At 38.2% G+C, this 23014-nt stretch overlaps 1 protein-coding gene and 1 long non-coding RNA gene across 2 annotated transcripts; one reads left to right on the forward strand and one right to left on the reverse strand.

Annotated features, from left to right (window-relative positions):
- Nucleotides 1-1645: 1645 nt before the first annotated feature.
- LOC117290575 (3-oxoacyl-[acyl-carrier-protein] reductase FabG-like) lies at nucleotides 1646-18957 on the reverse strand. Its single transcript, XM_033772031.1, has 9 exons — nucleotides 18818-18957; nucleotides 12202-12341; nucleotides 11106-11198; nucleotides 7691-7829; nucleotides 7169-7209; nucleotides 6182-6251; nucleotides 3521-3557; nucleotides 3135-3201; nucleotides 1646-2044 (listed from the first exon to the last, which is right to left on the reverse strand). Exons 1-9 carry the CDS (start codon nucleotides 18852-18854, stop codon nucleotides 1880-1882), a joined length of 789 nt encoding a protein of 262 aa, XP_033627922.1. The 5' UTR covers nucleotides 18855-18957; the 3' UTR covers nucleotides 1646-1879.
- A 343-nt stretch (nucleotides 18958-19300) lies between these two features.
- On the forward strand, nucleotides 19301-20290 carry LOC117290984. The gene is made up of 2 exons (XR_004519106.1): nucleotides 19301-19441; nucleotides 20045-20290. It is a non-coding gene; the product is annotated as an uncharacterized LOC117290984 (long non-coding RNA).
- Nucleotides 20291-23014: the final 2724 nt, after the last annotated feature.

The raw sequence follows: 23014 nt of genomic DNA on the forward strand, positions 1-23014 counted from the left end.
TTTACAACTTTTAATATATAGTATACTGATCGCAGTAATGTCTACATAATATGAAATAAATACGTTGATACATGTCAGGTAAAATGTTTTGCTTTACAAAACCCGTGGATTATTTCCTGAGCGTCATATTTGTTTTGTTAAATTTTTTATTTTGTTCCTTTTCCCAATTTGCAGTCGCGGTTATTTTTTAAATTTAGTCACCCACTATGTCTTCATTACTAAGATGCATAAACATTATTGTAGAGGCAATGTTACATCCTGCCTAAAGGTGAACATGTCCTTAAATCGACCGCGACATGTCGTCCCCCCCCCCCCAATCATAAAGGGATACAAAGCCTTGTAAGATATGCCCTCTTATAAATATCTGACTATATAATAATAGAAGAACCGATCGGCACACCCTGCTGATCAAACATCAGTGCTTGAATCAGGTGCTCTTAACCGCTCGGCCATGACACTTTCACAGTGGATATAGACGATGGTGACCTCTGACGTCACACGAAAACCATAAAATGATTCGCGCGCATCCGCCGGGCAAAACCTTTGTGTTTTGGCAGCCAGCTAGAAAGTGTACGCAATCTTACTATGACTAAGCAACTCTTTTCCCGGCGAAACATGACGTATAATAGTGTTTTGTCAACAGAGGGCGGTTTGAATGTAAACATAGGTCACATCGTCTATACTGTTCTGTAAAATTAGTCGCAGGTTCACATCCCAATCTAGTACTTTCAAAGGCAGTCCGTCTATAAGTGTATACAAAGTTTCTGTTGAAGGAATATTATGGAATTGGTTTTTGCTAACAACCATGAACACATTAACTGGCAGTGTAATAAGTTTGAGATCGATCGGCCATTATTGGTCACTCATTCCTTATTACAGGCCTGTAAATTAAGTCTCTGCTTTAACGAAAACGATAAGGATCACAACGCAAAGAGAACGGAGTCTATTGGTTGAATTTCTCCACACAGAATAAGCCCACGCTCATTCAACCAATCGAGGGTGTGCATTGAATAACATTCTCGTTTTCGTTCTCGTTATCCAGGCCTGTGTGACCGGGCCTTAAAGGGGATATCCGCTTTTTTATTGATCAGGGCAATTTTGTTTCTTCTTCATAGCATCTTTCTCTCCTGAAGACGAGCAGAGTATACTGTTCGAAACGTCAAGACCCAACCGGCTCTTAACCGGCTCTTTTCAGAGCCAACACTCACCCTAAGAGATTTACACACTTGTACCCGCAAGTTTACTTTTTATTTATTATAGTTTCTTCTTATCTTCATATACATTACTTGTTCTTCAGAATGCTTTCCCCTTTATATGCCTTAAAGGCAGTGGACACTATTGGTAATTACTCAAAATAATTATCATCATAAAACCTTTCTTGATTACGAGTAATGGGGAGAGGTTGATGGTATAAAACATTGTGAGAAACAGCTCCCTCTGAAGTGACGTAGTTTTCGAGAAAGAAGTAATTTTCAACGAATTTGATTTCGAGACCTCAAGTTTAGAACTTGAGGTCTCGAAATCAACCATCTAAACGCACACAACTTCGTGTGACAAGGGTGTTTTTTCTTTCATCATTATCTCGCAACTTCTACGACCGATTGAGCTCAAATTTTCACAGGTTTGTTATTTCATGCATATCTTGAGATACACCAAGTGAGAAGACTGGTGTATGACATTTACCAATAGTGTCCACTGTCTTTAAAGAAAACTTCAATTATGTGAGAGTATAAGCCGAGATACTGGATTAATGGGGGTGCCCGTATTTAAACAGCTTAGTGTAAGTGCGTGACACGCGCTCACTTGATGCTACACAACCATTCTTACATCATGTGGTGTTTCTCAGCTCTCTTTTTTGAGGGTCCACTCACAGGCCCTGTTACTCAGTCGCGGTCGTGAGGAGATGGCTTCCACCATCGACAGTGATGAGTTCTCCGGTGACAAACGACGAGTCGTCGGATGCTAGGAATGCTATCACCTTGGCCACCTCGTCCACGGTGCCTACTCGGCCCATGGCATGGGTGTGCTTGCATTTCTCCAGAAACTAGCGTAAAAAACATTAAAGAAATTTTCTAAATGCATTGAATTGACAGGTTTTGTAGAAACAGTTGTTACTAACTATTTGTAATTTCCTCACTATTAAAACAATGGTTTTATCCATACACATCATGGCCCAGTGTCATGGCTCTGCTTACTGTAAGCAAATAATCAGCGCTTGCAGAAGCAGGAAATGATGTGCTTACGTCAAGCGTATTTCACGAGTTAGCGACGAAATTTGACTTGTGCATGTGCGTACTCCACCTATGTAATTAGGCATTCTACGCTTACACAGCAAGCGCAGAATTCCAGCGTTTGCAAGTAAGCAGAGAATCGTGATCAGAAATGGAGAATTCAGCGGTAAGCAGAGCCATGCAATTGGGCACAGGTGTACAGGTAAACGCAAATTTTAATTGTGTACATAGGTAATGACTCCCGAAACACTTTGTGTGAATTCTATCAGACAGCCTCGTCATCAAAGTGGTAATGGTAGTAAGCATTCTGTGAAATCATTTATCTAAAAGCCCCCATTGATTACAATTTTAAATGACCATGGTTACCGTCTGTCAATGCTGTGAGTCCAGAGATGCAGTTGGTACCCACTGTTACGGTTCAATGTTCTTGATAAAAATACTGCGACAGTTTTTGTTTTACTGCATCTTTTTTGAACAAATTTCCTATAAAATAGCATCACATCAGCATCCAATCTATGACCATTTTGTTAACTTCTGGCATGTGAGACGTCCTCTTTTCAGCTGATTACCTCTTCCTTGGTTTTGATTTTCCTCTTTTTTTTCTTCTCTTTCTGTGCACAAAAGTATAGGAATATTATCTTTTCCCTTTTTTTTTCTTGCCTGGTTTCAAATTTCTCTTTTCCACTTTTTTTTTCATGGATAGTAATACTCACATGCCTGTAACTTATAGACCTTTATCACAGTGCAGCCATCTTGAATTTCTCCCATTGGTATCAATGTTACCAAACCGAGGCTGGCAGAACAAATTAGTCTGGTTCCTAATTGCAAGACGATTATTAGCATGCAATATTGTTATTCGATACGAGGAACATGACCAAGATGGAGGCAGCATGATATACCTACCGCTTCATATCGTTTGTTAGTCTTCACTCCAGCTGGTAAGAGTATCTCAGTCAAGATTACTCCAGGGCTGTCAAATAAAAGATAATCAATCTATTTAATCATTCTTATTAAGCCTGGGCGACTATGATATTTACTACTGGACTAGTCGCGCCTCAAATAGTCCCGACTTTGACACAAGCCGCAGTAATTTTTAAATCCCCAAATGCATCCCAGTATGATAAAAATAATAATAATAATAATAATAACAGCTCTTATCCAGTAGAAATTTCCCCATAGAGTGCCCTTTATCGAGAAGAATATGCGTTGGTGTCCTTGCCCTTTCAAAAAACGAAGCATTTGGGTAAGACCCGGATTACCAGGGAAACATACAATGTGAATGTACTCACTTTACAGAATTGACACGAACTCCGTGTGGGGCCAAATCTGTGAGTGTAAATGGGAGAAAGAAAACTCAAGTTTTTACTGAACGGTCTGTAGTCCATCAGACTCGATTTCTGATGTCTGAATCATCAGAGTGGTGGTTCGATTCCAACTCATGACACTTATTAACTTGAGCAAGGAACTTAAAGGAACACGTTGCCTTGGATCGGACGAGTTGGTCTATGAAAAGCGTTTGAAACCGTTTTTTTATAAAATGCATATGGTTGGAAAGATGTTGTAAAAGTAGAATATAATGATCCACACAAGTATCACTCAAAACTGTAAGGTTTTCTTTTTACACGCAAACTAGCACGGTCGGCCATTTATGGTTTTCAAAATTTTGACTCCCATAAATGGCCGACCGTGTTATTGGACAAGGTAAAAAGAAAACCACGCAATTTCGAGGCATATTTGTGTAGATCATTGTATTCTACTTTTACAACATCTTTCCAACCATATGCATTTTATAACAAATGGTTACAACACGCTTTTAAAAGACCAACTCGACCGATCCAAGGCAACGTGTTCCTTTAACCATAATTGCTTCACTTCATCTCTGAATGGAAGCCTGGGAGGTCTGTAAGACATTTGTTTTGCGATGGATCAATCCCTTAGCACCAATTAAAGGGAAGGTACACATTTGGGAATTTTCAAAGACCAGTCTTCTCACTTAGTGTATCCCATCATAACAAGCCTGAGAAAATTTGGGGTCAATCGGCCATCAAAGTTGCGAGAAAATGATGAAAGAAAAACCACCCTTGTCGGACGAATTTTAGTGCTTTCAGATAGGAATAAAACACTTCTAGCTAGAAGTCTTTTATATTATTTTAGTGAGAAATTACCTCTTTCCCCCAAAATACGTTACTTCAGAGGGAGTTGATTTTTACAATGTTTAATAATATCAACAGCTCTCCAATGTTCATTACCAAGTCAGTTTTTAAAGTCACCTGGAAATATAATTTTTTCAAACATAAGAGTATATGCTTACGAACAATAAAACAATTTTTTTAGTAATTGTTTGTCACGATTTATATTTGTAAAAATTATATAAAGTTGTTTGGGGGCTGACTCCGCCTACCCCTTTTGTGACGTCAATCGAGGCAGACTTTGCCTGCAATGCGTATAGTAAACACACGTGCAAAGTACATGTACGTCCAAGTCGTGAGTTGATACATTTCAAAAAGTGTTTTTCTGCATTCAGCAGCAAAAAAAAACACCTGGTCGGCATTGCCGGAAAAAAGAAGTTTTTTTTTTAAACGTACAAACTAACGACTTGGTCCGTACATGTACTTTGCAATTGTGTTTACTCTACGCATTACAGGCAAAGTCTGCCTCGATTGACGTCACGAACAGCGCCCTCTCGGGTCGGGGTCTACTCTTAAATTTGTAAATAACATAAGAACTGATTTTTTAAAACCTTAGTTAACTGTTTAAACACATATTAGTGACAAAAGCTTTATTTTGAAAAAATACCACTTCCAGGTGACTTTAAGTTACTACCTGTTTTGAGTAACTAACTAACGTGTACTTTCCTTTTAAGCAACCTTGGGTTGTAGAAGAGAGTTCAGAACATTAATTGCTGAACGGTCTCAGCCTGCCTGATGATCAGGGAAAGCTTTGAATTTGCTACTGGGATCATACGATTATGTGTGTTCCATCCATGGATGAGAGTTGACGTCTGTGAAAAATTCCTCAAAAATGGCCCCTACTAGAGTCCGCCACCTTTCAGATGTTACAATTCAGGAGATTTCCAGACTTTGTACATCGCCAAAAAAAATGTATACATGCTTTGAGACATTATTGACCATATCTGTCCCTCTTAGGTGACTGCTTTTAACTTCTTTTCGGACAATTTGAAGGCTCAAGGAGATTTTGAGCAAAGCCTGAACTTTAGGACAATTCATGAGCAAGCACATGGCTGATTATCTAAGAACCAAGTAATGTTCCTTCTGAAATACAATGATGCAAACCTTAATAAGGAAAACATTGCATCTGAAATGTTGCATTGTGAAATATGAATTGTGTGAAGTGCCAATACAAACAATTTAAATACATAATAGGTTTTCCCGGCAAATTTCATCAAAAATCCATTCATTTTAACTCCTGGCTCATTCGTTTTAGTATTAAAAATGAATGCATTTTGAATCAGCATTCAAGATTCATTTGTTTTCCAGCGATCCTGAGCTCAAGAGATACTATTGTGTCTTACGTCCAAGCCACACTAGGCAACTAAAGGCACTGGACACTATTGGTAGTTACTCAAAATAACTGTTAGCCTAAAAACTCGCTTGGTAACGAGCAATGGAGAGCTATTGATAGTATAAAACAGTGTGAGAAACCGCTCCCTCTGAAGTAACGTAGTTTTCGAGAGAGAAGTAATTGTCCACCAAAACATTTGAATTTGATTTCGAGACTTCAGAATTAGATTTTGAGGTCTTGAAATCAAGCATCTGAAAGCTCACAACTTCGTGTGACAAGGGTGTTTTTTCTTCCATTATTATCTCGCAACTTCAACAACCAATAAATTGAGTTTCAATTTGCATAGGTTTGTTATTTTATGCATACATGTATGTTGAGATACATGTAGAAGAGAGTTCAGAACATTAATTGCAAGATGTTTTTATTACCATGTGCGCTGTTCAATGTCAGCGAGTCTATAGCACTCTTAGACATGCAGTAGGTTAATATCCAAGGAAACTGTCAAAGGGAAAAAAAAAAAATGAAAATATTGCATCAAAAAACAATTAGGGCCCAACTTCATGGATCAGCTTACTGTCAAATTCTAAGCTGATGACCACCTTTTCTCCGCTAACTGTACAAGCGGCGAATTTAAAACTCCTGCTAACCTGTGAAATACGCTTGACATGTGCGGACCCCCTACTTTTGTAAGTGCTGATTCTTTGCTTACGATATGCAGGGCCATAAAACTTAGCCCCCACAGCCAATAGCTTAAGGATTCTTCAGAGGATTGGGGGGGGGGGTACTTCTGTACAAGATGGGAAGACTGTATTAAGAATAAGGGGACATAGGGTTGGGGGAACACCCTCTGTCACATATCACGCATGGTATAGCTGCATAAACTGCGGAAGTGTCGTGTTCAAGCGGTTAAGAGCACCGAATTCAGACTCTGGTGTTTAAATGATTTGGAAAACGATAATTGGATTTGAACCAATCACCTCATGATAAAGATGCCGCAGCTCTACCAACTGAGCTATCTACAATCCCGGCCATGTCTCGTTGGGCCCCTGGCCGCGATTTTTCTTCTTCCCAAACGACATTGCAATATTTGTTTCCCCTGCCGCTGTGATTGGCTCTTTCCGTCAGATTACGTTGGCCTGCTCTTTTACCAAATCATTTGGGGAGAGAATGTTTAGTGTCGGGGGAAGTGGACAGGGAATACTTATTTTTAGCGTTGGGAATGGGTGGCCAAAGCATTTGGCTGGGATTGTAGCCCCATGATTGCAGTCTCCCTAGTTGATCAATATCTTCGTTCCAAGGGGCAAGTCATACTTTTTAGTATTTTGTTGGGCCTAAACCATAAAGAATGTTTTCTTAAGTTACAAAATGCATGTATTAAACTTGAGTTATTAAGAGTTTTGATGTTAAAAACTTACAGGCATCACACCGTTCACACTGGAAACATTCACAATAGCACCTGGAACCAGAAACACATGTCAAATTAACTCTACTTTATTGACAAATATCTATTTACTACAAATCCAACTGTACAATTAGTGCCAATGGCAGGATGACGAGGAAACAAGAAAGACTCAGTTTTAGATGCGGGAAGAAAACCCCAATGGTGAAAACCAATCCAAATCAGCCCAATTGTATATGCATCCGCTTCCCCCTCGAATCCCGCGCTTGTGATCACCAATTCCGGCCTACTACTTCAGTAAGCGCAGATTCTTTGCTTACAATACAATAAAATTGAAAAATGAAAAAATGAGCCCAAGTGTAGGGAATGACAGCCAAATACGCATGCAAGACGCCAGTTTGTGTCAGCAGTGGTGAAAGCTGGAAAAGAGACAACTGAGTCAACCCATGGAGGGTCCACCTGATCTACAGAAATGTATACCCTACTTTTTCCTACAAGAATCCACATTAACTAAAAAGACAATAGTTTATTATCATACCCTTTGTTTTAATGAGGTGGGGTCTCAACAGATGCGTGAGCTGCAGTGGTGCACGGACATTCAAGTCAAACGTCTTGTCAAACTGCTCCAAGGTACAGTTTTCTATTCCAGCAGGGTATGCCTTGCCAGCATTGTTCACCTGGTAAAACAAAACATGCATTTGCTATAATATGATGCTCCAGCGCTGGTTTAAGAGCACGGACTCGAGCGTTGGGGTTCTGGTAGAGTGTGGGTTTATTAGGTGTGTTACTAGAATATAAATCATAGACCTTTTCGCGAATACTGGGGCGCGCGCGTTAAGCTTGGAATTAGGTGCATTGTGGTATAGCTGGTATCCAAATTTGATCCATATCTATCCCACAATGCACCTCATTCAACAGTCTGCGCTTGCGCATTGGTATTTGCGATAAGGTCTATGCCTCGAAATAACCCATGCCACCCCATCAATAATATTGTCGTGATGTCCTGTGCTTTTGCTTTGTGCCCTGGCCAAAGTTACAACCCAATATTTTACATTTTCCTCGTAGATCTTTGATAGAAGTAGTGCCCCCTCATCAGAGGAAAATTGCTGTGCTCCTTCAACAACTAAGTTCAAGGCCTTGGAAGTGATAGGCTTAAATGAGGAAGATTCTAGTATACAAATGTTGTAAAAGGTAATGTGGGGGCAAGGGAGGTATTCTTACAGGTAATAATCATTTCGTAGGATTGGATTAGAAATTGTATTTACAATCGGTATTTGTCATTAATGTTGTATTTTGATAAAAATTCATTGTTGAGCGTGCACAACTTAGTTGTGAAACGTCGCGACGCGTCGCCTCCCCTCCTCACCTTCTCTCTTGCAGTCTCCAACTAAAGGAATTGGTGTTTGTTTCTGGAATTGAGCTTTAATATTGGGGATGGGTATACTTGGCAATGATGGTACTTGGCATGATATGTAGGGTATTTCGTAATATTTTAGTGTTGATCGAGCGGGCCAACGCATTATCCGTAATGTGGATTATGTTTCGCCTCTTTTACGCATAGTTTTAATTCAATCGGCTTTTGTCATTGTGTCAATTTTGCCACCGCACTGAGTATTTCCCAGCTAAGATGGCTGTAAGGGTAATAATGCTTAGTCGACTAAAAATATAGCACGTACACTGCTCCAATGACACACTTATTTTATTGTGTTAAGCACATTTGGTATAATTCAGTTACACTTGGCAAAATGTACATCCTGAGTCCCACCCAAACTGCTTTCATTATAGTTACGAACTTTGTGAAACATTTGCCTTGTTATTTTGAGGGCCTGTTCGTCCAGTTGGTTAATTTATATGGAGATGAGCCAATCGGACAATGTATAACACGCTGAATGTGGAATCAGCAGTGGTATTTGGTTCCCTTAGCAACAAATCCATAGTCACCGATAGCCACGGATTTGAGTGGTCTAAGTCTGGTCTCCCTCAACAATAATCACCGCTACTAATAGCAGAGGAGAAATCCGACTAAAAAGGCTTGTATGAAAGTGGTACCCTCTTTTAAAACAAACTCATAATCACAGCCACTATCTAATAGCCGCGGAGTTTATCTGACTGAAAAGGAAGCTTCGAAGAAGTTCTGGTATACAGCAGATTAAAAAAAAACGCGTCAGTTGGTATGGACTTTAACGACAAAGTCAATTTCTGCAAAATTGTATTGAAAATGTATTTAATGATTGGTTGCTATAACTGTTGAATGATTTTTGCTGTGTTTCCAATGATGTGTACACGATTTTAGAATCTAAGCGATTTATTGAGCGTACGTCCAACGACGCATACAAAGTTGTCTGAGCACCAAATGAAGCGAGTTTTCGGAACATGCGGTGCAACATCTAATCTACTGTTTTTACCACCGCTTTTGGGAGTAACAGAGCGTTGGCCTCATTAATTTTTAGTTTATTCTCATATCAATTAATTCTCATATAAACTTTCTGGTCAACATCCGCCGGGGCGCGCGCCCCGCGTGACGAAGTCCCCTGATAAAACATCGAATTTTATATGTTATCATAATTATCTGTGGAACCCTATACGAAACTAAAATAATAGAAACGGTAATTTTATTGGTCTTTAATAACTACTCCTACATTCTTTTACTTAATTCACTTTCAGAAAACATTTGCCTAGTTATTTTGAGGGTTTGTATGCCAGCTACCCCTACATCCTCTCACTTAATTCACTTTCAGAAAACATTTGCTTTGTTGTTTTAAGGGTTTGTAGGCCAGTTTGGTTAATTTTGTATGGAGAAATTCGTAAAAAGTACCCGATTCAGCTGCACATGAGGGCTCTTTCGATAACAAAACCCGACGGCCGATTGCTTAATACAAAACGGATTTGGCAAAATCTACATCCTGAGTCCTGACGTGACCAAACTGCGTTCTAACAATTGTTGTTGCTTCAGAACTTTGAATGGAATGTTCGTTTACAGCTTCCAAACAGCCGTTGATGTTTCACAAAGTTCGTAACTATGAAAGCATACTATTCTTAAACGGAGATTTCATGTACTCTTTTGTAGGTTTAACTGGCAAAACCTATACAATGTATATGAAAAGAATCAGTACTGTATTTACTTTCTTTTTGAAAATGTTTCAACTTTTGCGTGTATACGTTCTGTGTGTGGGAATGACTATGGACTGTGCCACTAATGGTGCAGAGTTAAATGGAACAAATAAAGTTTCACAACAATGGGTTGCTGTTTGATGCGTTTAAAAAATGCTGGAAAGTTGGGTAGGCCTACATGAGTGACTTAATTGTAATAAACAATGTAACAGATGCATGTATTAAGGCCTAATGTTTTTTTATTTAACACGCGAAATTAACCCCCCCCCCCCTGTACAAAATGGTATATACACAATGCCATTTACCCCTCTGCGAAACATCAATGAGTCACTCTGGAATGTTAATGGGAGGGCGAGGTTGCCACCCACTTCAAACCTAAAGAGGTGGCTCTGTGTGCAGCCTACAGCTACCCCCCCCCCACCTCCTTAGACCAACAGGTGGCCCATATCAAAACCAGACAACCACACATGTAAGGAGATATCGCTCGTGACTCCAGCCAATCAGACAACTCGTAAGAGGGAGTTCGGTTCAGGGTTTTGTAGACTTGCAACCCGACGTCTGTAACGACACAACCGTGTTGGATTCCACAAGGATGCCATGCCACTGGACCTTCTAATTTTCAATCCAAGATGGCGCGGGTTACGCTTTTAATAGTATAGATTAATATTTTTACAAAACAGATTTAGGGTACAACAACAGTACTGTAAATATGTTTTGTATAAAGTACACAACGATTCACGTGTACCCACAAGTTTACTAATTATTCAGTCTTGACCTTGACACTTTTGCTGCAAAAATCACCGCAGACTCCCTCCATGAGTCCATTTGCTTTAGTTACTCACCAGTACATCTATCTGTCCAAAGCGCTCCAAGGTTCGGTCAGCAATTCTCTTCACATCCTCCTCTTTCCACAGGTCTGCCACAGTAAGTAGAATCTACAATGTATAAATATGAACAAAAATAATACTAGCTCCCGGTCGAGTTGGTCTTTGAAAAGCGTTTGTAACCGTTTGTTATAAAATGCATGTGGTTGGAAAGATGTTTTAAAAGTAGAATACAATGATCCACACAAACACTCCTCGAAATTGCACGGTTTTCCCTTTACCTCGTCGACGAACACGGTCGGCCATTTGTGGGAGTCAAATTTTTGACTCCCATAAATGGCCGACCGTGTTAGTTCGCAAACAAACGGTTATAAACGCTTTTTATAGACCAACTCGTCCGATCCCAAGGCAACGTGTTAAACAGCGCTTATCACTATCACACCCTTAGGGTTGTATCTAAGTGCTCAGTATTTATTACTGTAAAGGTGTGTTGAGCTACGTTTTTAAGTAAGATCTATTCCTTTATAGCACCATGTAATGGTTCACAAGGTGCTGGCGGCTCATTATGCTGCCGATCAGAACAGGAACACCGGGGCGAAACCCGCCTAATTATGATAAATATTACACAAAACCCAGGACTTATATAGGTAGAGCTTTTCGTCCCCATCGTAATGCAGGACCCCTCAGCTAGTTAACACACAAGTGTCACGACCGGGACTTGAGAGGGGAGTTGTGAGAGATAGTCTCACATCACAAGGCCGGACGGCCACTTCAAGGCGAGGGCTACTCTTAACTGATTTGGGCTGTCGACCCAAAGCAACTGTCACCAGCGGCATTTTCCCACCTACCCCTGGGGCTGAAACAGGGTTACCCCCTTCACATTCCAAGGATGTAGTCATGGGTATCATTCACTAGGAGACTTGCTGGCAGAGCAGAATGCACTGCCCACCTTTTTCCGAAGCAACTATGAGTGCATTGCTTCTGGGCATCAGTGTCTGACCGGATTTGAACCCACACTCTGCTGCTTTAACAAACAACACCAGAGCTTGGGTCCGGTAAACTAGACTGCTTCACAACGACACGCCATATGGCAATGGATTTTCTCTCACATTACCTTGTCTTTAGGTAGTCCTTTCTGTTGGCATTCCTCAGATACTTGCTCAAGATTCTTCTCTCTGCGTCCGGTCAGGGAGACATAGCACCCTAAGGAGGCGAAGTGCCTCGCTGTTTCAGCTCCAATGCCAGACGTTGACCCTTGGGAGAAAACGTGTTTCAAACATGTACAGAAAAAAAATGTTTTTAAGTCATAAAGTTTTTTTTTCACAGAACTTGGGAGTGCCTCGCTGTTTCAGCTCCAATAGACATTGACCCTTGGGAGAAAACGTGTTTCAAAATGTATAGAAACAAATATTTTAAATTCATTTGTTTTTTAAGAACTCAGGATGAAACATGTGAAGGGGGTAAAATTAAATGTATATTCTTTATCCTGGATGCAAACTAACATCAAGTCATTTATCTTCCAGGAGCGCCCTATTTTTCCGTATTCCACTCGCGCTTGTGTGATAACTTATAATAGACTATACTTGGGACTTTGTCTACCTCCATGAAGCTTGAACATTCAGTAAATTATAAATAAACAAATAATAATACAAGTGGTGTTTGAATTGAAGCTCTGCCAAGCCGCATAATAATTGCTAGGTAATTGATCGATTGTGTGACAAACACGACTCATTAGCTTTAATTAAGAGTCAGTTCAGGTAAATAATTGACATACTTGCTCACGGTCAAAAAAAGGAATTTTTTTTATACTTTGTGGGTGGAAGGGCCTTGGGGTGCAAGTAAACAAAATTGCATTTTTAATTCTATATATAGCCCGTTGCCATGGTTACGGCTCATTTTGTTTTTTTGCCATTTTAGGCCAATTTTGGGGTCTGAAAAACTGTTTTTTAGCTCATATTTACAACTCCAGCCCACCAAAATGCAAAATTATTTCGAAAAACCTTTTATATGTGTGTGCCTCCATATGTGACTGGATTAACAGGCTTTCGAGCTCCAGTGTTTAATTGTGGTTTAATCCCAACGAGGTCTGTTTCTTGGTGATCTTACCGAGACGAAGTCGAGGTAAATTACCAAGGACCAGGCCTCGGCGGGTTTAAACCACTAGTTGAAAACCGATTATACACACTTTGATTCTCATTCATAAATACCTTTTGGGTAAAAAAATATGAACACTTTTGGTCAAAGGTTAAACAACTCCTTATAAGGGACTGCTGTGCGCGTCGCGCGTATCGCGTGATGTGGCACAACTGTCCCGGCCGTTGCTCTTGACCAATAGGAATGAAGAAACTGTCTTGTGTAAGCACAGGTGTGAACACACAAAGTGTCGACGTATCAGTATCCGTATCTGTATCCTTACGCTTGAGTCGCGACTACTGTTTTTCTCTACTCCGTTATCGTACCCACACGTTGACTACATAAATTGTCCCGACTACCTGTTTGGTGAACCAGTTGTGTTGCTTACTACTATTCACAACATATTACTTAATATTGCCCTTGCGGCACATAGCGGCACAAAGCAGAATTCGTATTTTATCTCGACAAGTGTCGTTGTTGGGTTTGAGGTACAACTAGTCGAGTAGTAAATTTAACTAGTCACCCAGGGGTCGATTTCACAAAGAATTAGGACTAATCCTAACTTAGGACTAGTCCTAGAAGATATACAAATTGCATGGATAGTCCTAAGTTAGGACGAGTAAGTGGTCCTAACTCGAGTTAAGACTAGTCCTAACTCTTTGTGAAATCCACCCCTGGCCTCTATCATGATAAGAACTTGCTTAATGAAAACTCTTGTGCGAATGTCATGCTCTGCTCTGGAAGCAAAGATTCAGTACTTAGCAGAAACAGTGAATTCTGCGCTTACGTCAAGCGAAATAGACTGCTTAGCAGGGATTTATGTGTGCTTACAAGCTCGCATATATTCCGCGCTTGCACAGTAAGCGAAAATGGTGATCGCAAGTGCAGACTTTGGTGGTTATCAACCGGAAGTGGGACCATCTCAAGAACTACACAACCGATTATCAAACCTTTTTTTCAATTATAGACTCCTTGGGCATTCAAGATTAGTTTGAAACAACTTTGACCCGCGTTCACCTTTACTTCCGGGCCAACCGGAAGTGGGACCATCTCAAGAACTACACAACCGATTATCAAACCTTTTTTTCAATTATAGACTCCTTGGGCATTCAAGATTAGTTTGAAACAACTTTGACCCGCGTTCACCTTTACTTCCGGGTCAGCCGGAAGTGGGCCCATATCTCAAAAAATACAAAGCCAATGTTCAAACTTCAGTTATAGACTCTTAGACAATAAATATTAACTTTGGAAAACTGTGACCCCGTGTTGACCTCTACTTCTGGGTCAACCGGAAGTGGGACCATATATCAAGATCTACACAACCGATTGTTTTAACTTTTTCAGTTAGTTAGTCCTACAGGAAGTAGGACCATTTCTCAAGAACTACACGACCGATTTTCAAACTTTTTTCAGTTGTAGACCCCTTAGGCATTAAATGTTAACTTTGAAAACCGTGACCCCATGTTAACCTTTACTTCCGGGTCAACCGGAAGTGGGACCATATATCAAGAATTGCACAACCAATTTTCAATTTTTTCCAGTTATAGACTCCTTGGGCATTCAAAATCGAGCTTGCGTTACCGTGACCCAGAAGTGACCGTTACTTCCGGGTCAAACGGCAGTGGTACCATATCTCAAGAACTACAAAACCGATTTTTGAACATGGGTTAAATTTTATCAAAATAATGACCATTATACCATGTTGACCTTTATTTCTGGTTTTAAAGCTCCTTTCGATTCAGTATCACATACAAGACCAGGTAATCACATGTCATAAAGTCATTGAAAAACCGTGACCCCATGTTGACCTTTACTTCCGGGTCAACCGGAAGTTGGATCATATCTCATGAACTATACACAACCTGATTTTTGAACTTGGGTTAAATTTAATCAAACAATGACCATGACGCCATGTTGACCTTTACTTCTGGTTTTAAAGCTCCTTTCGATTCAGTATCAGATACAACATCCCACAAAACATGTCATATGGTTGTAAAGTGTGAGTTTTTATTGAAGCATTGAAAACTGTTATTAACAAAAAAATCGGAAACAGCTGTGTGATTGTTTACAATCACTATCTCTAGTTATTATTATTATTATTATTTCGGTACAGAAAAAAATAATAAAAGTTCACAGATTTACAAGTTACTTACAGGGTTTACATAAGGTAATGGTGAAAAACTTCTCTTGAAATATTATTCCATGAAATGCTTTACTTTTTGAGAAAACATTTAAACAATATCAATTCTCGATATCGAGAATAACGGATTTATTTTAAACACATGTCATGACACAGCGAAGCTTGCGGAAACAAGGGTGGGTTTTCTCCCGACTCCGATGACCGATTGAGCCTAAATTGTCACAGATTTGTTTTTGTTTTTATAGAAATTGTGACACGAAGTGTGGGCCTTGGACATTGCTGTTTACTGAAAGTGTCCAATGGCTTTAAGGCAGGTACTGTCACAACAGGATACAAAAAAACCAAGTGTTTCTCCCCAGAAGACATGAAAACACCAATAATCGCCCCAATCACAGCCGAAAGGGAACTCTTTCAAAAAAAGAGGCGCTATTCCCAAAAATTGTTTTATGCAATGTCAAGAAATATGATTGGGGCTGGGCCGGGCAAATTCAAAGATTTAGGTCATCAACAGTTCCTGATCAATGTTGGGTAATCCACTAAGCCTACAGAGTGCTTACGAAAAGCTGCAAGATTGATAGAATTATTACTTTTTAATATTAAAAATTCAATATGAAGAAAAAAACAATTCAAAATGCATTTTTCTGTTTTGGGAAAAAAATCTATTTTTGAGACAGTACTGTTACATCAGGATACACTTGCTCAAGTTTTTCTTACCAGAAATAAAATACCACTTTTGGCCCTAATTAAAACTGAAAGGAAAATATTATGAGACCCCTGAAAAAAGGAAATTTTGAGGGCAAAAAATATTATGGTAAAAATGTTGATTTTGCAAGTTCTAAAAACATACTCTAATGCACGTTCTAAAATAGCACAAGGGTGAAATTTATAGCAATAATTTTTTGTCTCAAGTAAAGCCAAGGATGATACTTTGTAGTGATGGAAAAGGTTTGTTGAAATATTTGTATTTTTTGGTGGGGTGGAGTTGTAAATATTAACTTTAACAAAAAATTCAGACCCCCAAATCGGCCTAAAGTGGCCTAAACACAAATGAGCTGTCACCATGGCAACGTGGTATATTATGATTTGAAATGTAAATTTTGTTTATTTGGACCCCAAGTCCCTACCATCCACAAAGTATAAGAAAAATATTCCTTTTTTTTTACCGTGGACACGTAAGTCAATGTTATGTGAAAATACCCTTAAAAAAGCATTTTTCACTTTTTTTGGAAAAAAGTCTAGTTTTGAGGCAGTACTGTCACAACAGGATACAATTGCCCAAGTTTTTCTCACCAGATATGAAAAGACCAATGTTGGCCCTAATCACATCCGAAAGGAAAATTTTCTGAGACCCCTGGCAAGTTGACATTTTGGGGTCCAAAAATAGGGTAAAAATTTCTAAAAACACACTGTAGTGCATGATGCAAAAAATAGCACAAGGGTGATATTTAAAGCAATAATTGTTTTTCTTAAGGAAGGCCAAGGATGATACTTTGTAGTGATATAAAAGGTTTTTCGAAATAATTTTGCATTTTGGTAGGGTGGAGTTTTTCAGACCTTAAAATCGGCCTAAAATGGCCATAAAACAAAATGAGCCGTAACCATGGCAACGGGCTATATATAGAATTAAAAGTGCAATTTTGTTTACTTGCACCCCAAGGCCATTCCACCCATAAAAAAAATTGTCAATTATTTACCTGAACTGACTCTTAAATTTTAAAAGAGCCAACACTCCCACCAACGAGTAGGCATACCAGCAAGTTTGATTTATAAATGTTTATGATAATAATGAACCATTTTTGTAGAGCGCATATCACAATCACAGAGAAGTCCCTATGCGCTTTGAGAAGAAAACAAAAGAGAAGTAAAAGTTAATAATTTTGGTCTCATGAGACCAAAATTATTTTGTTAGCATGTAAAATCCCCTTAACCAGTTATGGTATCATACCAAAACCATAGCATAACTGGTTAATACGTTTTTACATGCTAAAACTGAGACGAAAATTATTACTTTTACTCATTTCTCAAAAACTACAGCACCTCAGTAAGTAAAATTTCAAGGGAAGCTTTCTACTATCATAATCTTCAAACTGTAAGTTTAATGTAAATCTGTGGACATTGTGATTTTTGTTAGGGAAAATTACATAATATGGTTTAATTGATATCTCACTAACCGTAGAAATTCCAACCAGCAAAGTATCGGGGTCAAAGGTTCGACACTGTCTTGGGCCATTGTAATGTCTCCAATTTATGTAAATGAATTAACATAGTTGTTCAATTGGGTCAGATCCCATGCTACTCGTACTCGTGAAGGGACGGACTGAGAAGTTCATCTGGTTGCTTATGTTTGTTTAGGAGTGTTAAAAAAAATAAAAAAATACACGCTGCTTATTATTCACATATCAGTTGTGCTCTACTATTGTGGGGAAAAAACGTTTTACCCCCACCCCCCCCCCACCCACCCACAACATAAAGACTTTGCAATTGAACAAACAAAATGTAAAACACGTGACGGGACGGAATGAAGAAATTATGCAACTGCTGTAGACCTAATCTGTGTACAATACTAATTTTATTCAAATTGAATAAGAGGAAAACAACAATTGTCATGCCATTGAGTAAAACTATTGCCCTTCACACTATAGGGCATCATAGATTGATCCTTCTGCAAATAAAAAACACTTATATTTAAAAACAAAATGGTAATGTGACCGGACGTTAATGACGGGACGGAAATTAATGTTGTAAATGTATGTGTAAATTGTGGGTTTGGATCTGAAATCTTTAAAAAAGCTTGATAAAAAAACTATGATAAATTTAAAAATTACTGGCATTCAAAACACGGTTTTCTTCTTTAAAGACACTGGACACTGTTGGTAATTGTCAAAGACCAGTCTTCTCACTTGGTGTATCTAAACATGTGCATGAAATAACAAACCTGTGAAAGTTTGAGCTCATTTGGTCGTTGAAGTTTCGAGATAATAGTGGAAGAAAAACACCCTTGTCACACGAAGTTGTGTGCTTTCAGATGCTTGATTCCGAGATTTCAAAATTCTAAATCTGAGGTCTTGAAAACAAATTCGTCGAAAATTACTTCTTTTCGAAAACTATGTTACTCAGAGGGGCCGTTTCTCACAAGGTTTTATACCATCAACCTCTCCCCATTACTCGTTACCAAGTAGGGTTTTATGCTAATAATTATTTTGAGTAATTTAACCGAAAGTGTCCACTGCCTTTAATGTTTATAATAATATGCAAAAATACCGGACAGCGTTTTGAGATTCTTGCTTATGTAAGACGCTATATCAACAATAAAATACTATTGCTGTAATGTTTATAAAAACAATACACACATAACCCCCCCCCCCCCCACCACCACCCCCCAAAAAAAAAAACACCAACAAACTACAATAACAACAACAACAACAAACAAACAAACAAATTGTCATGAAACACTCACCCGTTATGAGGGCCACTTTGCCTTTCAATGAGCTCATGGTCGAGTCTATAAATGAAAATACTCTTTGGAAATGAAAGTAATGAAAAACTGAAAATTAAGTTGATCTAGCTGGGCGAACTTCCAAACATATTAGTTTTGAAAAGACAATTTTACTGTATGCACTTGCAGTATACGCATGCAGATATAGCAACTGTATGTTTTCTAAGTACACACAGATTTATGTGGTTTATTTACCCGCATTATTTACTACTTATTCAGCCATTCTCATGTGACATTTATCAGAAAATTTTATGGCTTCGGCTAGATTTCCACGCCATCATATCATGTTGAATTAAGTGAAGGACGTCATTTGCTGCTATACACACTTAGCAACAGTCGTTGCCGTATAGCTGTATAGCTGCGCGTCGGATACGGCCTGAAGCCTTTAGACTTAATAACTTCAAGTTGGAAATCACATTTGTAATGATACAACTTTTTCTTGCGGCAGCCATTAAAATCCTCGGTTACCGTTCAATAATATTGACAAATTTGGCTCTTTTGAGGGTGTTTAACTATTAATAACAACAGTCTTCACCTGATATATCACCCATGAGAAGGCGAACAATTTGCATCAATGATATTAAGGTAAGTTTTGTTATAAATGTAATTTTTTATGATAATTTACTTCGCGTTAAAAATGACGGATACAAGTATGTGTGGCCGATACACTTAGTGCTGCATCTAATTCGTGAAAATTGTCTTTTGGTTTTATTCTCAACATTTACTGATGAAGAGAAGCTACATTCGGGAATTATTTGACAGGATAATATTTGTGAAAGTAGGGCCTGTCTTCTTAACTTGTTTATGGTTTTATTTTTCGTTGGCAGACATCAAATTCCTTGTCTGCATGCTGATTAAAAACGAAAGTTGTTTATTATTTAAATACGTATAAATAATATAATCCCCAGGCGGAGAGAGCTAGACAGTGATAGATATTAGTTATAAATATTGCGGTTTTGTTTAAGCTGAACCGTTTTTTTTTTTACAAACATTACATCGAACACTGTTGTTACTTATGAATAATATTTCGCTTTGTTCCCTTTTTTTCAAGAAATGTTTTGTTGTAGGCCTACTTTTTTAATAATAATATTTTATATATTGTTTACTTCTGACTGATGTACCGGGTATTTAGTAATTTATTTGAGTTTTTGATCATACTCAAAGGATTGTATCTACTTCTCATTTCAGTTACAAGGATCTGCAGAAATGCGTCAATGTGAGAAGCGTAACATGTGCTAGCCAGTTCCGCATCGAAGCGAAAGGCCTGTTAGTTCATTTCAGAACAATATAAGATGTCATCAGTAGGCCTGGACAACAAGTGAAGTTTACTACTCATCTAGTGTCAAAAACATTGTAGTCACGACTTTGACACTAGTTACGACTATTTTAAACTCCTAAGATACATTGCGGCAAGTTGTTTGCCGCAGGCCCAATCCAGTAAAATTTGTGCTAAAAGGATTGAAGTTGTTGGGAATAGTCAAGAGCGACACAATGGGAGACTTTCCAACGCTAGGTGGCAGCAGACTTACCGGGTAAACTTCCATTGTTTACGTAGTTTCGAGCTTGCGCATAATTCTGAGAACAATTGCTTTACCCGGTAAGTCTGCTGCCACCTATCGTCCTAGAAAGTCTCCTGTTGGTTAACCAAGCAACAGTCGTGACTGTTTTTGTAGTAGTCATGGTAGCACGTCGACTATCTGGTTAGTTGAAAAATGGTATTTTGTAACTTGACAAGGCTATCAATAGTCTCCACTTCAACACTTGTCATACTAGTTGCTCAGGCTTAGTCATCGGTAGAGGAAATATCACCTGTGATTCAGCAGAAGAAACTTCACCAGTGTCGATAAAGATATCAAGCTCAATTCTAACTCTGTAAAGTAACATGAAGCAAACTGATCTGTCCTTATTTGCTAATTTTTGCTAGCAACTATTCTACAGCTGAAAAATACAGTCAGAAAAAGCTTGACAATTCCGAAATACTAACCTACAGTAACAGTTGACGAAATAATCATGTTTCTTGACTTTAAAGTGGAGATCATCATAATTGCAATGAACTTAAAAGAACTTAAAAGAACTTAAAAGTAACCTAACATTTTCCCAGCCTAATGGGAGAACACAAACAATTATTTATTAGCATCGTCTTTGTAATCTTAAAATAGTTATTTAAAAAATCAATCGCTGTATTTTGATATTTCTTTTGTTTAAAATTAACTCAATTTATGATAAAAATAAAGTTTTCATTGTAGTGCATTATAGCTTGTATGCAGTTTTTACTTGATAGTCAGAGTATATTATTTTTATTCGAAAAGAATACTCTAGTTTTCAAATAACAGAACTTACCTTTCGAAATTTCCCTGCTTTCCAGTTTCAATGCAAGGCATGTTGTTGACATATATTACAACAAAATAAAGCTATGTTTTCAGAACATTTTTGGTCAGTTTCGTTGTTGATGAAAACAACCATCATTTGTTGGCTTTCACTAAAATAAGTCATTTTTCAATCAAGTGAAGCTAAAAAGTGGGCTGCTTTAATTATTACAAGTTATTGAGGTATTTTTACAATATTACCCATCAGAAAGCGAATAAGCGTTTGTTACAATACAAATGGTATGTTTTGTGGTGGTTTTAACTTTTTTTTAATTTATTTTTACAATCATTAAATAAATGCCTCACACACAAAAAGCAGACGACGCACGTTTATTCTCGTGCATTATTATTTCCCCCATGATCCACCACGCGGGCCACATGAAGCCTAAGCCAGTGAAGCCGAAGTGTTTCGAAACAATTTCGTCGCAATGTTGTTTATTGTGAAGCCTGAGGCTCACTGAGCCGGAGCCTGAAAATCCCAAGCCTCAAGCCTCAAGCCTGAGCCTTCGATTCGAAAACGTCTCAAGTCTATCTGAAGCCCTGAGCCCGAGCTGAAGCTAGCCGCATTTCTGGCCCTATTTCTGGCCCGATGTTCTACGGAAGCATGACTCATTTTCTTGGAGCTGCTAAGCACAATTTGTTTGCTTAGTCTGACATTTTTGCCTTGATAAAACAGGATTACCAATCAATTCCACATGATGTTCAGGATAAGCAAACAACAGCCGCATACCTGTAACAGGCAGTATGCAACAAATAGAAACTTGGTTGGTAAATCTGTTTTTATCAAGGAAGACATTTCATGTTACGCAAATTTTTGTGCTTAGCAGCTCTATGAAATTGGGCAACGGGCCGTGTATTCAGGAAAGGAAAACAGAACACGTTCTTATTCTTATTCTTTATTTGGCCATTAAACAATTACAAATACAAGCAGACAGTATGTCAAATAGATAATTATGAGTACATGTTGAAAAGTAAATACAAAGCAAGAAAAACAGTAAGGGCACAGGAAATTACAAAACAACCCTAATGTGATGGCCAGGATAAACAAAAGTGTAATAAAACACTGTAGCTCTAAAGCCTGTTAATCCAGTCACATAGGGAGGCAAACACACTATAATACTCTCTTTGGAAAATAATAATAATTTGAAGTAAATATAAATTTAAATAATCTGTATACACAAAGCACAATTTAAAATAACAAACCAAAACAAGAAATTAGACAAGCAAAAAATGTAATAGCTAATAAATAAATAAACAAATAAATAGTTAATTAACAAATATAAATAAAAAGTATTAACAAATAAATAAATAAATAATTAGAAATATACATGTAAAAAGAGATAAAGCAACAAAAATTCAATATAGGGATGGATTTAAAGCCATTTGGACTCTTTCGGTAAACAGTATTTTCCAAGGCCCACACTTCGTGTATCACAACTTCTATATAAAATAACAAACCTGTGGAAATTTAGGCTCAATCGGTCATCAGAGTCGGGAGAAAATAACGGGGAAAACCCATCCTTGTATCCGCACGTTTCGCCGTGTCATGACATGTGTTTAAAATATATCCGTAATTCTCGCTACCGAGAATTGACATTGTTTTACCTTTTTCTCAAAAAGTAAAGCATTTCATGGACTAATATTTCAAGAGAAGTCTTTCACCACAACCTTCTGTAAACCCTGTAAGTTGTTTGTAAATCTGTGAACTTTTATTTGTTTTTCTGTACTGAAAGGGTCCAATGGCTTTAACAAAAAATTAAGATTGCTTAATCAACGAAAACGTTAATTAAGC

Source organism: Asterias rubens, chromosome 5 (assembly GCF_902459465.1).
Source record: "Asterias rubens chromosome 5, eAstRub1.3, whole genome shotgun sequence".
Lineage (NCBI taxonomy): Eukaryota > Metazoa > Echinodermata > Asteroidea > Forcipulatida > Asteriidae > Asterias > Asterias rubens.

Excerpts from the sequence above, each read along its gene's own strand:
- LOC117290575 (XM_033772031.1), bottom strand. The coding sequence starts at position 18,854 with ATGAGCTCATTGAAAGGCAAAGTGGCCCTCATAACGG. Across the intron at positions 12,342-18,817 it reads CAAAGTGGCCCTCATAACGG|GGTCAACGTCTGGCATTGGA; the intron begins GTGAGTGTTTCA and ends TTTTCTCCCAAG. Across the intron at positions 2,045-3,134 it reads CTAACAAACGATATGAAGCG|TTTCTGGAGAAATGCAAGCA; the intron begins GTAGGTATATCA and ends TTTTTACGCTAG.